We start from the raw sequence: 14,703 nt of genomic DNA, 5'->3' as shown, positions 1-14,703 counted from the left end.
GGCAGGAGAAATGTGGCCGGAATTGGTTTTAAATCAGTATATTGTAGGTTACGAACAAGTCAGCAAAACTTGCGGAGGGACCCCGGCCCCTCTCCGCATTCACTTTTTTTTTTTTTTTTTTTTTTTCCTTCAGCAAATAGCGGTCGGTGACGCGATCATACAATATTTTTAGCCGCCGTATGAATGCCCGAGAGGCTGAAGCGTGGCAAAGGAAAACATCCACGGACACAACGCGGACTGGGTAGTTAACACTTCAGAACACGATACCGTCTTATAAGCAAAGTTTAATAAGGGATTGAAACACTTCTTTCTAGGCACATACATGGAAATAAGTGCATCTCGTACACCTCCTCTACACCTGCAAGTTTCTTGGCAATCGGTGGGTTATTATTATTCATAAATATGAAAATTAATTGAAAAATACGTATCTGACCTACGAAAAAGTTTATCTGTTTTCATCAGTGGGATAACACTGTAATGAATATATTTACATCTCATTGGAAGAAACCGAGACCTGTCTTTCTCTTCCGATATCCCCATTTGTTTTTGTTTTTGTTTTGTTTTTTTTTTTTTTCTGTTTTGTGGGTTTTTTTGGCTTTTTTTTTTCTGTTTTGTGGATTTTTTTTTTTGTTGTTGTTGTTGTTGTTTCTTTGCTTGCTTGCTTGCTTCTGTTTTTAACTGCTAATCCAGCTGGGTCCCCAGTCACCCATCCCACCAAGAAGCGATGCTGAAGAGCTTCTTCAGCACCTTCCGGGGCTGAGGATCCCCCGCTCGCTCCCCGCTGGCAGCCCGGAGGGGCTGCTGGACCCCCTCTGCCCCAGGGAAGGTGACCAGGGCGAGGAACAAAGCTGTCGCCTATGCAGCGTCCATGCGAGTGAGAAAAGGGTGTCTGTCTGTCTGTCTAATTCCCGTCCTTGTGCGCCCAGGTCTGAAATCATCCGCTCCCCCCACACAGCACCTGTGAATACAGGCCTCTTCTCCGTCCTGAAATGGGCTCGACCCCCATAGAGGATCTGCCCGCAATGTTGATTATCCAGCTATAAGTGCCTACTGTATAGAGCTGCTCTCGCCTCGGATCTGCTGCGCCTAGAATATTAAAAACCCCAAGCGGGTTGGATTGAAGGATCTTGTTAATGCAAAAAAAAAAAAAAAAAAAAAAAAAAAAGAGAGAGAGAGAGAGAGGGAGGGAGAGGGAGAGAGAAGGAGAGTATGGAGGACAGCAAATTAAAAGGAAAACATTGCCCATGACTCCACAAACTGAAAAGCCTGCCTCATCCAGGCTTGTTTGGAGGGCACGGGAGGTGTCTGCGTGAGGGGGGGGGAATGTTATTTTTAAGGATCGAGCTTTATTAATACGTTAAGAAAGAGCTCCCTTGGTAGTATGTGTTCTTACAGCTCCGTCTCAGATCCTATAAAACATTAATGCACTGAAAGCTGTTACAGAGATCTGCACCACCAGCTAGAAGCATTGTGAAGCCTTTACCTTCAAAGGAGCTCCATTACAGAAACGATTTTTAATTTTCTTTGCAAAAAAAAAAAAAAAAAAAAAGGGACGAGCCCAAAACCAAGCAGCGGGGATTTTGGCACGGAGCTTGGGCCCACACGGTGGGTGGCCATGGCACGGAGGAGGGGGCCCGTGTTTCATGCATGGTCGTGGCCCGTGAGCACCCACGAAACGCGCCAGCTCGCCACCCAACGAGCAAGCATCCGGGTAGGATTTCTATATTAATGGGCTGGGAATAACCCTCCACGCGCAGTGACTGGAGTCGGGAGAAAGAGCGAGAGGGACGCTTCGGCTGAGAGCGAGCGCGAGGCGCGCGCCGGAGCACACGCCAGGGTCTGCGGGTCCTTGGGGTGGAAAAGAAGAGAGAAGAAGCAAAAACAAAAAAAAACCCAAAGAAAACCCCAACTCCTCCCCCCCTAAAACCCCCACCACCCCCAAAAGCAGAAAGCCACCATGCCTGCCACAAGCATGGTTGCGGTATGGCCCGTGGCCGCGCGCGCAGCGAGGGCGGCATACGGTGACCTTCAATCCATGACCGTGGTGCCTAAGAGCGAGCAGCAAGGTGTGAACCCGGCGGGAACGCCAGCCGAAGGGAAAAGGCGCTTCCCAAAAAACGAGTAGGCCAGCGTGACCAGGCCGCCCTTGGCAAAGGGTTCTGCCGCCCAGTCCTGGCGAGGCGAGGTCACCTATGGCACGGCGACGCGCCGCCCGCTCCCTCTCCCTAGGCCTCGACAGCTCAGCCCTAAACTTGCACAGTCAAGTCACTTTTGGAACGTCACGTGGTTTACACAACTTGGTTACCCCTCACAAGTATTTTTTTTTTAAGTTCTCCCTTTCAACGCCAGTACAGGAGTTAAAACACCAGGGAGATCTTCTGTTTGTTGGTTTGTTTTTTTCTTGTGTTTGTTGTTGTTGTTGTTAGGTTTTTTCCTTTTTTTTTTTTTTTTTTTTTTTTTTTGTGAACTGTTGGCATGTTTCAAGCAACAAGACTCATGGGTTGTGGGGTGATAAGTTGATTTTTTTTGCTAAATTCTTTTATTTTTGTTTAAATTCTCACTTCAATTTTAATTCTTGAAGAACAGCTTCGACAACATATATCGCACTCATTATAAGAAGCAAAGGGTTATATCAAAAATTATTAGTATAGAATCACAGGAAACCTGGTTTGGAACCAGAAAAAAATACAAAACAGATATAGATACATAGACACAGGACAATTTTTTTATAATTATTTGGAAAATGTTATTTTCCCCTAATTCTCGTTCCTTTTTTTTTTTTTTTCCTTTATGCGCATACGATGTTTTAAGTTTTACAAAAAATGAAAATAAAGACTAATATTTTACAAAATGAGTAACAATGCTCGTGGTAGGTGTTTGCGCGTGGAGTTTTTGTTGTTTGTTTGTTTGCTTGCTTGCTTGTTGTTTGTTTGTTTGTTTTTTTCACTCTACACAAGGTTCAGTTCAGTTTCAACGCGTTTTGTTTTGTTTGTTACTGTACAGCATATATCAACAACAGTCCACAATAAATCCTGGAAGATCCAGTATCCCCTTCAGGTTTGATTAATATCCCCTCAATACTCATTTTTTTTTTGTTTTTATGGGTTTTTTTATATTTTTTTTTGCTTTTTTTGTCTCTTTTATTATTATTATTTATTCTGCTTCCTCCTCTCCGGAAAAAAAAAAAAAAGCGGAAAAAAAAAAAAAAAAAAAAGAAAAAAGCGAAACACCACCACCTCTCCACCACGGACGCGAGGTCCGTCCTTCTCCCCACCACGGCCACTCCTCTGCTCCTACTCGGCCCTTTCTTTTGTTCAGTGTCCGCCTCCCGGGCCCCCCCCCCGCACCCCGACTGCCCCTCGGTGCGAGCGCTCCCGCCTCCGCCGCTCCGCCGCGTCTCTGCCGGGGCTGCGGGCCGGGCTCTAGGAGCACTGGATGGACATGTAAGGCCAGTTGAAGCTGCTCCCCGACAGTAGCATATCCCTGATGAGGGTTTCGATGGGGGTTTTACCTACCAAGCGGACGAAGAAGAGCTGCTCGATGACCGAGGAGGAGACGGTGCGCAGGGAGGGCAGCCGCAGCAGCAGCTTCCCGAAGCGGCTGGGCTGGTTGGGGTACTGGCTCCGCACGTACTCCTCCAGCGCGCACTGCGACTTCTCCTGCAAGCTCTCGATGTGCGCAGCATCCGACAGGCCGCAGGCGTCTGCCCGCCGTACCGCGCCCGCGGAGGCAGCCGCGGAACGGCGGCGGCGTGGGGAAGGTGGAAGGAGAAGGGAATGGGGGGGGGGGGGGGGGGGAAGAGGAGGAGGTGGAGGAGGAGGAGGAGGGAGGAGGAGGAAGCGGAGGGGGGAGATGATTAGTGGCGGGGAAGCGCACGGGGAAGCGCCGCCGGGATGGGGGGGCACCCCCAAGGGCGCACCCCCGCCATCCCGCCCCGTCCCGTCCCGCCCCACGGCCGAAAGGACCACGGCCACGCTGTCCGCGACCCGCCGCCCCCGTGGGTATTTCCACGGGGGGAAGTGGGGGGAGGGGGCGGCGGGGGAGTGCCCACCCCCCCCCCCAAACACATACAGACACCCCCCCACACCCCGCCCCGCGCTTCCTTCCCCCCCCCAACCCCCCCCAACCCCCCTCCATCACACACCCAGCCCGGACACTCGGCACCGGAGAGCGCGGTCCCGGCTGCAGGATGCCCTTGGCCGGGGTGCGGAAAACCGGGATCAGTCCCTGTTAAACCACACTGAGGACGGGTCGGGGGAGTGGAGGAAAAAGCAGGGTGTTGGGGAAAATAGTCGTAATAATGATTTTTTTTTTTTTAAAAAGAAGATAAAAAAGCAGAGGCGCGCACTCGCAGAGGGAGTTTGCTGACATGGCTGCGCATCAGAGGGAGGCAGCGGCAGGCAGCCGGCCGGGGGATGCCGGGCTTGGGGGCGGGGGAGGGGGGGGGTGGGGAGGAAGGGGGTCCCCCCTCTGTCCCTGCCCCGCCGTCAGCGACCGCAAATTGGCCACGTCTTTGCGGGCTGTGCCACAAACCCGTCGGAAAACGGCTGGGTTAGTCCGGGCTTGCGCTGAGCCGGCGCCTGCGGCTCTCAGACACAAAGCTGGGGACGGCGGCAAGCGGGTGAGCCTAGCCTAAACGTGAGTCCCTCCCTGTAGGGCCCGAAACGTACCCCTGGCACCTTGCAGGGTGACACGACCTGGGCAGACGCGCCCCAACCCTTCACATGCATCCGTCTGTACCTACACGCGTTACCCTGCGCGTACGTGTGCGCAGAGGCGCAGGCGGAGAGGTAGAGATGCGTTTACACGCCCGCCCGCCCTATCCCTGTGGAGACATAACCCAAAACAGGGTGTAACTGTGCGCCGGGCGCTTGCTGAGGGACTGGCGGGGAAAACTCGGGTGGTGGAAGAGTGGTGGCTGTGCCCAGGCGGTTGAAACCATCCACATTGTTTCGGAGATTAATAATAAATATTTTTTTTTTTAGGAAAAAATCGGTATCAGAGGGAGGCAGACAGCTGGCAGTGAGGTTTAAGGCAGATCAAAGCCAGACTTGGCTAATATATAGATCCCTATATGAATTAATGCATGTTAATAGCCCTCAAAAGGACATTACAAAACTGTGAACGTAGAATTACGACCCTGGAAAGACACAACAAATTATTCAAAGCCCCCCCCCCCCCCAAAAAAAAAAAAAAAAAGAAGAAGAAGAAAAAAAAAAAAATCTGTCGCAACTGCATTTTTGAAGTTTAAGTCTTCCCGCATCAAGAACTGGCTTTACAAAGATTTCCGAACACCTTCATCTACAATACTATGGCCTCGAGCGAAAATACAAATAAAACAAGCCATAATTCAGGAACTTCTGAGGGGGAGAACCTTTGACCTGCGCTGCGGACTTGGCATCCCTCAGATAGACAATTATCTGAGCCAGGCTGCTCTGCTAATCCATACTGTACCTTTAATGCAACGATATTTTGCAACATCTAAAGCACCGGGTTGCAACATATACATCTATCAAAAGCTCGGGCCTGTTCTTGTTTGCAATATATATCAAAACCACAGGCCTGTTCATATGTTGATTGCCACAAATCACACTCCATATTTACATATATCTTGCTATTTTACATGCATTATCTGCCCATTATGCATTAGGATCCTATTCAACTTCCAAACAATGCGATATGAAAGGGTCTTACTGACACCCTAGCAGGGCTTTTTCTTCTTTATGCCCCATATGTCATACCCTTAAGGTTAGTAAAATATTTATCAGATATTTACGGTAAGTGCACCTATAACTGCAGGTCACTGGACAATGTGGATGGGGAAGTTGCTCGCTGGAAGGGCGGCAGCCTGGGGAGGGTGTGTGAGCGCGTGTGTTTGTGTTTTTAGAAGGGGGAAAATAAAAATAAAAGCCTTGGGTTTTGCCTTACTCCTCCAAACGCTCCGGATTTTTTCATGCCGATCATATCTATTGAGCATCAATTATTTTAAACGGCCAGGCATACGCCTTTGCCCGGGTTTGACTCCGCATGCTTCAAGGTGGCGGTGGGGTAGGCTTAGCTCTCCCTCAGAACGGGATTAAAAATAATAATAATTAAGGGACGCGCAGCTCGGTTAGGTTGCAGAGTCCGGAGAGGTGCGATCCGTGGCAGAAATAACGCAATCCCTGTTTACTGGAGGTGAATTATTATTCTATCTCCGAAAGTGGGCTAATGTGGAAATCCTGCGTGTGCCTCACTTTTTTATATGGCAGTGTGTCAATAAGGGAAAGCTCTATATATCTTCCTGCAGTCTATGGAAAAGAAATTATGTAAATAAATAACCATTACCGTTCAGCACACTCCAGCCTTCCCCTTTGTAGTGGCGGGAATGTATTTCATGTTACGCGTTCAGAAGAGTTTAGTGTTCAGAAAATATAGATGTAATCAGCTGGCATCTAACTAGAAATCAAAGTTCTTATTGCGCTGCAAATAGATTTATTGGATTTATGTTGTCTGGCTCGGTCCCTTCCTGGAAACGTTTATTTATGACGAGGAAAACGTAGGTGCAGGAATTAATAACCTGAAAGGGTTTTGGTGTTGTGGTTTTGTTGTTTTTTGGTTTGTTTTTTTGGTTTTGTTTTGGTGTTTTGGTTTTTTTTTTTTTTTTTTTTTGGGGGGGGGAGGGAGGAGGAAGAAAAAAAGGGGAAGGGGGAAAAAAAAAAAAAAAAAAGGAGGCAAGAAAGGAGCAGGTTCTGGGTCACGACCCAGTCGTTGGACGGTGTCCAGAATTTTACGGATTAAATACACGCTATCCGGAGCCCGAATGTAAAAACCACAACAGGAGAAACCCATGCCAGCTTTAAATACTTAGTCCTTAGCGAAGGACTTTGGACAATATGCCTAAAAATGTCTTTTCCATCAGTCAAAGTTTGTTTAAAAGTTGGATGACTTTGAGAAAGGCTTCCCATGAATTCCCCTCTGGCTAAGCAATCAAAACAAGTTTAGTGAAAAGTGGAAATGTGCGGATGGGGGTAAGGGGTAGATTACTCCTGACAGCTGTATTTCCATTTTCTGAGATGCCCCGTGCGATCCTGCTCCAAAATAATATTATTGTTCCCTTCCTGAACCCCGCTCCACTGTGGGAAGGGGCTTCTCCCCTCGCAAACGTTTAGTTACTACGTTTGTTGCTAATATATGTAAACGAAGGGCTGCTCCAAAAACACTAAAGCAGCGTTTCTAGCCAAGGTCGATCGTTTGGGGAAGGTAAAAGGGCGAGATGGAGGGAGGGGGAGGGGGAAGAAGAGAAAGAGAGGAAAAAGAATAAAACACCCCCCCCCCACACACCCCCCCCCCAGTATGTCCCCATCTGGGGCAATCTCCTTCCCGGGGCCTTTGGCGAGTGGAAGGGCCGAGGCACAGGTCAGCCCCCCTCTCTGCTTGGGAAGAATCTCTCAAAGTTAGGTCTGGGCAAAAAAAAAAAAAAAAAGATATGGGTAAAAAAAAAAAAAAAAAAAAAAAAAAAGGTTCTTCCCGGCTGTCCCTGTGTATTGATAAGCACCCTGAAATGAATGGGAAGGGAAAGTCTGGGAGTCTGCAGGCAGGCTGTGGAGTTAAATCAGCCTGATAAATGCCGGCAGGTCTCTTTGTCACTTTTGAAAAACATGTTTCCATCAAGAAGACTTATTAAGATAAAATACATTAAAATGTCGGGCTGGCTATTCAGTAAATCTTCCATTTGTTTTAAGATCTGCACTTTATCCTTTGCAAAGAAATATTCCCTCCGACGCTGCGAGACTGCATTTGCACTGGAAGTAAAAGGGGGCAGTCACAGTACACGTCTCCGACCACCCTGCATACAAATTAGATACTCCTGTCTAAATAAATTATCTGATGTTCAAATCGATATTAATACTACATTTGCTACGTTACAATATTGTGCAAATTTCGGAGTCATTTTAATACAATGTAAATACTATTTTTCATGCATGAAAGGCAACAAATATTGATGGATTATAAACTGCTTACTGTTAAACAAGGCCTTTGAGCGATTTGCCATCTTTGTTCAGGAATGCTTTTAATTTTTGCCTCGGCCTAGTTTTAAGCCAGATTTATCGGAGCTGTTTAGTTATCGCTAACCGGGAGGACCAGTTTGGAAAAGGGGGGAGAAAGCGGGACAAGAGAGGAGCAAGGGGATGGGGGGGTGCGGAGGGGGGGGTGGGGGTGGGTTTGGGGGGGGGGTGGGGGTGGGAAGGAAAAACAAACAAGCAGAAAAAGTGGCAATTAGCCCCATCGTGGCGATAATTAGAATAATAATTAAAAATTGACACTGCCAGGCCTCTTATCTCGCCTTGTTTCCATTTCCTATAATTCCTCCACCTCGTTCGCCTTTGATGTTTATAAATTTCTCCCTCGCAGGTTACAATAATAGAAGACGTATTATATTCTTATAGGCTACGACCAGAGCACTTCAAAGGCGACGCTAATGCACTTTCCCGCTAGTTAATTCGAACCATCTATCACCGGGAAAAATTGTTAACATGCATGTTTCCACCGCCTCCACTTAATTTGAGGGATATATATTTTTTTAGTGTTTTTTTTTTGGGGTGGGGGAGGGGGTGGGGGTGAGAGGGGTGGGTGGGAGTGGTGTGTGTGTTAAAATGATAACCTCGGTGGGGGCTGAGGGGGAGGTCGAGCCCCAGGCCGGGGCATACCCCCTTGGGCTCTACTCTACCTCGGCCTTCCGCCTCTTTGGGGACGGGGTGTGTGGGGGGGAAGAAATCAATTTAAATTTTTTTTTTTTTTTTTTTTTTTTTTTTTTGGTTCGGCGCACCCCCACCCCTCCCCCTCCCCCTTCCCCCCCTCACCTGAGGTGAAGAGGACGATGGCTTTCAGGCAGCTGTACTCGGCCGAATCGACGTGCAGCGCCTTCAGCTTCTCCACCTGCTCCTGGAAGATGCGGATGTGGTCCATGAAGGCGACGACGCGGTCGGCCGACATGGGGGAGGCGTGGAGGCCGGCGGCGGCCAGGAGAGGGGCCACATGGAGGGGCATGGAGCACTGGGCAGCGTTGAGGACGAAGAGCTCGCTCCAGGTGAGCCGCAGCAAGGCCACCTGGTCGGTGATCTGCAGGTCGGGGAAGAAGGGGATGTTGCGGGCCCACTCGACGGCGCTGAAGAGCAGGCGGGCGGCCAGCTCGCAGATGTTTTCGATGCCCATGATGTTGTTGGGCTGCATGCACTGGCTGCCGTAGCGGGAGGTGGGGTAGGGCTCGGCCCGCAGCAGCAGGGAGATGTATCCCGAGAGATAGCAGTGCCCGTTCAGGGGGTCGCCGTTGGTCAGGGCGTACTGGCCGGGGTTGGGCTGGGTGGGCGGCATCCTTCCTCGCTGAACCGCTGACAAAAAGAAGGAGAGAAGGAGAGGAAATGTGCATCCAGGAGGCTCGCAGGCATCGCCCCGGCGGCGCTGCCAGCCAGACGGAGACAATGCCGGGCGCTTGCTTTTTTTTTTTTTTTTTTTTTTTTTTTCCTTTTCTTCCCCCCCTCCAACCCCCCCCTACCCCCTCCCCAGCCACCCACACCCCCCCATACCCCCCCTTCCTCGCCCCCGGCACACGCACAGGCACGGACAGACAGAGGCATGCGGAGCCGGGCAGCTGCAGCCGACCTGCATCGCCCCCCCCGCCCGGCCCCGGCCCCGGCATCGGCCCCCGACCCCTGCTCAGGCAGCCCCAGCCCAGCGGCAGCCAAGCGCGCCCCCCCACCGCCCCCAGCGCAGACAGGCTTCACAAAATAAACACAGATTAAAAAGAAAGAAAGAAGGAAAAAAAAAAAAAAAAAAGCCAAGGCAAACAAGACAAATCCGCACACACACACCACCACCACCGCCACCCCCTCCACCCCCGGCCCCCCTCCCCTCTTGCAACAAAAGGCAGCCCCGCACGTAAAAAAAAAAAAAAAAAAAAAAAAAAAAATTCAAGGAAATCCTCCGGGTGGTGAGAAACTGGGGTTAAAAATCACAGCCAGCTGTTAAAAATATAGCCAAGCTCTGTTGTGGATCCCAGCCGATTGCCCTGGTAGCACTGAGATTTACAAGTGAACTGCTGTGTCGCTTTTTAAAAAAAAAAAAAAAAAAAAAATCATAAAAACAAATGCGTCCGTATTCTTCAAAAATACCGCGTCGTTACCCTTCAAGCTGGAACAGGTCGCAGCCCTCCAGCTCCCCACTGCTAACTTTATTACACAGAACCAGCTTTCCATAGAGGACCCCCCCCCCCTCCCCCGCCCAGCAAAGTTCTCCCTGCTAAAAGGAAGAGAAAGATTAAATATTATCAAGGGAAAGGGGGAAATAAAACAAAAAGGTCCGAACTTACAATAGCCAAACATTCGTGGAAGGAAAAAAAAGGGGACGGTGTAATTAATATCTTTGGTGCGCTGTTGCCACTGCAAAAGCCTGCAGTCAGCGTTGCACAGTGAATGCACAAGCTTGCAACTGCAAAAACACTGGATTCATTAACCATCTCCACACAGAGCGTAAGCATGCCTCGAGTCCCGAAAGCTGACCAAAGTTTTTTTTTTTTTTTTTTTTAGAGAGAGTGTGTGTGTGTGTGTGTGTGTGCGTGTGCGTGTTTTACTCCATCAGTGCCAGCGTTTGCAGCCGCATGCCATGTAAACAAAGGTAACTTCAGGGGAAGATACGGCTACTCAGGCTTTTCCCCTGCACACACAGACACGCACACGCACACCCGCACACGCTCGCTGGCAAACACACGCACACGCAGATCACTCATCTTTCCGGCGTGCCACATTTTCTCAACTTTCTCTTTTCTTCCCCACCCAGACCTCCTCGCCTCCCGGGCCGGACCTCTCTCCTGCTGCCCTCCAGCCCACCTCTCTCCCACTTCAATCTGCTTGTAAACTTGGCAGTTATTTTTCAATTAACTGCGAGCACAATTCTAACTTGTTTGTGTTGTGTTTTTTTTTTTTTTCCTCCTCCTTCCTTTTTTTTTTTTTTTTTTTTTTTTCTTTCCTCCTTCCCCCCACCTCTCTCCCAGACGCCTACCAACAACCCCTGAAGCTACCAATGAAGTCGTCATATTTGCGAGCTCTTTCAGATCTGGAGCAGTTTCATTCCTTTTCTTGTGGCATATAAAATATAATTTTAAAACCAATTAAGGCAGTAGTAATCCCCGCTCCGCAAAATTGACTGTTTCGCTGATGTGACTCTAAGACATCTTTAACGACAGTCACAGGGTAAACTTTAACTGTAAGCCGAGAAAATACGTTTCGAGGAGAAAGGAGGGCAGGAAATCTTCCTACGCGAGAATGAGCCTGAACGCAAGGAAAACCACAGCGACTCTTGGAAAGGAGGAGGAAAAAAAAAAATAAATAAAGAGCAGAGCAGTTAGAAATGGTGTGGAGCCCGCTGCCAGATGCAGGCTGCGGATTCTGCTAAAATGAGAAGGACCGGTAAATAGGTTATAAATCGCAATTTGTATGCAGGCTTTAAGGAGAGGGTGGAGTTTGATGAAGAAATAAAATGAGCAGCGTGCTAAAAAAAAAAAAAAAAAAAAAAAAAAGAGAGAGAGAGAGAAATGACAGAAGTACAGAAACCCGGTTCAGTCACAAACTTTCCTTTGAACGCATGGAGTGAAAACAAGGCCAAATCTCGCACAGAAGCACACTCCGGGGCACCGGGAAGCACAGGGAAGCAGAGATACAGTAGCACATTTCCCCCTCTTTTTTTTCCCTTTCCTCTTTTTCACCCCCTTTCCTCTTTTCTTCCCTACTTACACGTCTTTCATCTTTCTTTCGGGGAAAAATGAGGCTGGGAAATGGATCTACCGAGAAGTGTTGCGGGTTTAAAAAGAAATGATGGGGCGGAAGGGAGGGGGGTGGGGGTGAGGGGGGGGGGGGAAAGGAAGCTGAATGGAAGCACATCTCGTACGGGAGAGAGATGTATCTCTCCCCCCACCCCCCGGTCTCATGCCAACAATAGACAAAACCACATCCAAACACACACACGCGCGCACGCACACACACGCGCGGGAGCGGGGAGAGCGGCGAAATGATAAATATTTAGCGAGCGGCCGTAATGATAATAGTAATAATGATAAATGAATAAGAATAAATTCTCGGCACAATGAGCGGGGAAGGGGCGAGCGCGGCGCTGCCGGGGAAAAGGGGGGGTGTGTGTGTGGGGGGTGGGTGTATGGGGAGGAGCGGGAGGAGGGCAGGAGGCACAAACCGAAAAAAAAAAAAAAAAAGCCAAAAAGCACCCCCCCTCCCCAAAAACACAACAACCAAGAAGTAGAGAGAGAGGGGGGGGGGGGGTAGGAGAAAAAACAAAAACAAAAACCAAACCACCAAAAAAACCCAAGCAAGAAAACACCACCAAACCACCACCATCCACAATAACAACAAAACCTGGCGCAAAGCTGCCAGATGGAGTGCAGGCAGAGGGGGAGATTGACATGTGCATGGAAATAGAGATCGCCACGGAGAGCCGTACATATATATATATATATATATATATAGGGAGAGGGAGAGTGTGTGTGTGTGTGTATGCACGCCGCGCGTGTGCGCGCGTGTATATATATATATATATAGAGAGAGAGAGGGATGTATGTACGCGCGTGTAGGTGCGCGTGTGTGCGCGTATGCCCCCGGCAGACACAAGACAAGACGGAGAAGCCCTCGCCACACGCAACGCGCCTGCGGAGCCGCGGGGAGAGAGGGGAGCGACATAAGCATATAGAGTAGGGAAGAAATATTCACCTTCCCGCCTCATGCCCACTTTGAGGCACTTCTTGAGGCGGCAGTACTGGCACTGGTTGCGGTGGTGCTGGTCGATGGGACAGTTCCTGTTGGCGCGGCATGTGTAAGTTAAGTTCCTGCGGACGCTCCTCTTGAAGAAACTTTTGCAGCCCTCGCAGGTGAACTGGCCGTAGTGCTTGCCGCTGGATTTGTCCCCGCACACCACGCACTCGATGTGCTGCTGGCTCTGCCCCGAGCCCTGCTGGCCCGCTCCCTTGTCCCCGGCCGTGCCCGGCGTGGAGGGGGGTCCCGGCTGGCTGGGGGTCTGCGGGGTGTGCGGGGCGGCCGAACCCCCCTGTTGCTGGGGGGGCTGCTCCCGGGCCGGCTGCGCCGCGGCGGGGTTGGGGCCGCTCGGGTTGCCCCCGGCCACGTCTTCCTGCGGATCTCGCCAGCTGCTAACTACCATTGCCATATCTCGGGCCCAAAAAAGTGCTGGGGAGCGGCGCGTCTCGCTGCGGGCTGCCGGGGAGAGAGGCGGGGGGCGGGGGGGAGGCGGCCGGCCGGGCGCCGGGGGCGAGCGGGGAGCGAGGGGACCCTGCCTGCCGCCTGCCTCCGCCTCGGCTGCCGCCGCTGCCCTGCTGCCGCCGCCGGCTGGAGCCGCTCCTGCCGTTTTCTTTATTTTATTTATTTTTCGCCGCGAGCCCCCCTCCTCTCGCTCGCGCTCTCGCTAATTTTTTTTTTTTTTTTTTTTTTTTAGGGAGGGGGAGGGGGCGACGGAGGATTTTCTCCCTCTCTCCCTCTCTCTCTCTCTCTTTCCCCCCCCTTTCCTCTTCCTCTCTTCCCTTCCCTTCCCTTCCCTTTCCTGCGCTGCCCCCCCTCTTTAAAATACCCCCGCCTGGCCGCTTCCCCCCTCTGCTCCCGCTCTCCCCGGCTCTCGCCGCCTCTCCTCGCCCTCCCCCCCCCCCCCCCCGCCGCCACTTCAAGTTGCAAAATCAGAAACGGCAAACAAGGCGGTCGGGAGAGGCATTCAGGAGGAGTAACACGCCGGACACGCACACGCAGGCAGACACACGCGCGCACACGCCCGGCACACGGCGGCTTCCCCACTCGCGCACACGCACACACGCACGGGCACAGGCACACGCGGTCCGGGCGCTACGAGCGCGGAGGATGCGCAGGCATAGAGGAAGCCGCGGCGCCGCCGAGGAGGAGGAGGAGGAGGAGGAGGAGAGGGAGGAGGAGGAGGAGGAGGAGGAGGAGGAGGAGGAGGAGGAGGAGGAGGAGGAGGAGGAGGAGGAGGGGAAGGAAGAGGAGGAGGAGGTCGCCGCTCGCCGCTCGCCGCCGCCGGGGCCCGGCCGCCGCCGCCGCTCCCGCGGAGGCTGCTCCCGCGGAGGCTGCTCCCGCTGCCGCTGCAGCCGCCGGTGCTGCCGCCGGTGCCGGTGCGGGGTCTCGGGGAGGCGGGAGGTGGAGAGAGGAGAGGTCCGCCGGCGATCAGGGCATGGAGGTGTCCGGGGGCCAGGTCCAGGGCAGGGCGCCGTCAGCCATTCAGGGCGGCGGAGCCGGGGAGCGCGGCGGAGGCGGGCGGGGAGCTGAGGCAGTTTGATCTCCTGTCGCGGCGGCGGAGGAGGAGGAGGAGGAGGAGGAGGAGGTTGCCGGTCGCTGCTCTTTCTCTCCCGAGCTGCTCTCTCTCGCTCTCTGTCTCTCTCGCTCGCTCGCGCTCTCTCTCTCCTTTTTTTTTTTTTTTTTTAAAAAAAAAGAGGGAAAAAAAATTCGCAAAAAAAAAAAAAAATCGGATGTGACTAAATTCGCAGAGGAGACGAATTCACGGCGAAGTGTAAAAATAGAGAACGGGAATAATAATGACACGCGCAGGAAAAAGAGAGATCCAAAGTAGGTCGGGTAAATAAATCCTCTTCTTTTCCTCTTTCTTGCCCCTTCCTTCTTCTTCTCCTCCTGTGAGAGCGCACGATGC

General features: G+C 51.4%; 1 protein-coding gene across 9 annotated transcripts; it reads right to left on the bottom strand.

The window, feature by feature from the left end:
* Positions 1-942: 942 nt before the first annotated feature.
* On the bottom strand, positions 943-13,442 carry NR2F1 (nuclear receptor subfamily 2 group F member 1). 9 transcript variants are annotated; one of them, XM_074931812.1, is made up of 4 exons: positions 12,753-13,442; positions 8,844-9,371; positions 3,516-3,703; positions 943-1,086 (listed from the first exon to the last, which is right to left on the bottom strand). In XM_074931812.1, the coding sequence occupies exons 1-4, from the start codon at positions 13,201-13,203 to the stop codon at positions 1,048-1,050; spliced, it is 1,206 nt and encodes a 401-aa protein (XP_074787913.1). In that variant the 5' UTR covers positions 13,204-13,442; the 3' UTR covers positions 943-1,047. The 9 variants fall into 9 exon arrangements, with proteins under 9 accessions (XP_074787913.1, XP_074787912.1, XP_074787917.1 ...); XM_074931811.1 differs by lacking the exon at positions 943-1,086 and adding an exon at positions 10,637-10,657 and having other exon boundaries at positions 3,311-3,703; XM_074931816.1 differs by lacking the exon at positions 943-1,086 and having other exon boundaries at positions 3,311-3,703; positions 12,753-12,990; positions 13,075-13,442.
* Between the last annotated feature and the right edge of the window lie 1,261 nt (positions 13,443-14,703).

This window comes from Athene noctua, chromosome Z (assembly GCF_965140245.1).
Source record: "Athene noctua chromosome Z, bAthNoc1.hap1.1, whole genome shotgun sequence".
NCBI classification, from domain to species: domain Eukaryota; kingdom Metazoa; phylum Chordata; class Aves; order Strigiformes; family Strigidae; genus Athene; species Athene noctua.
The sequence above is the reverse complement of the archived record's forward strand: the minus strand, read 5'-3'. Positions and strand labels throughout refer to the sequence as shown.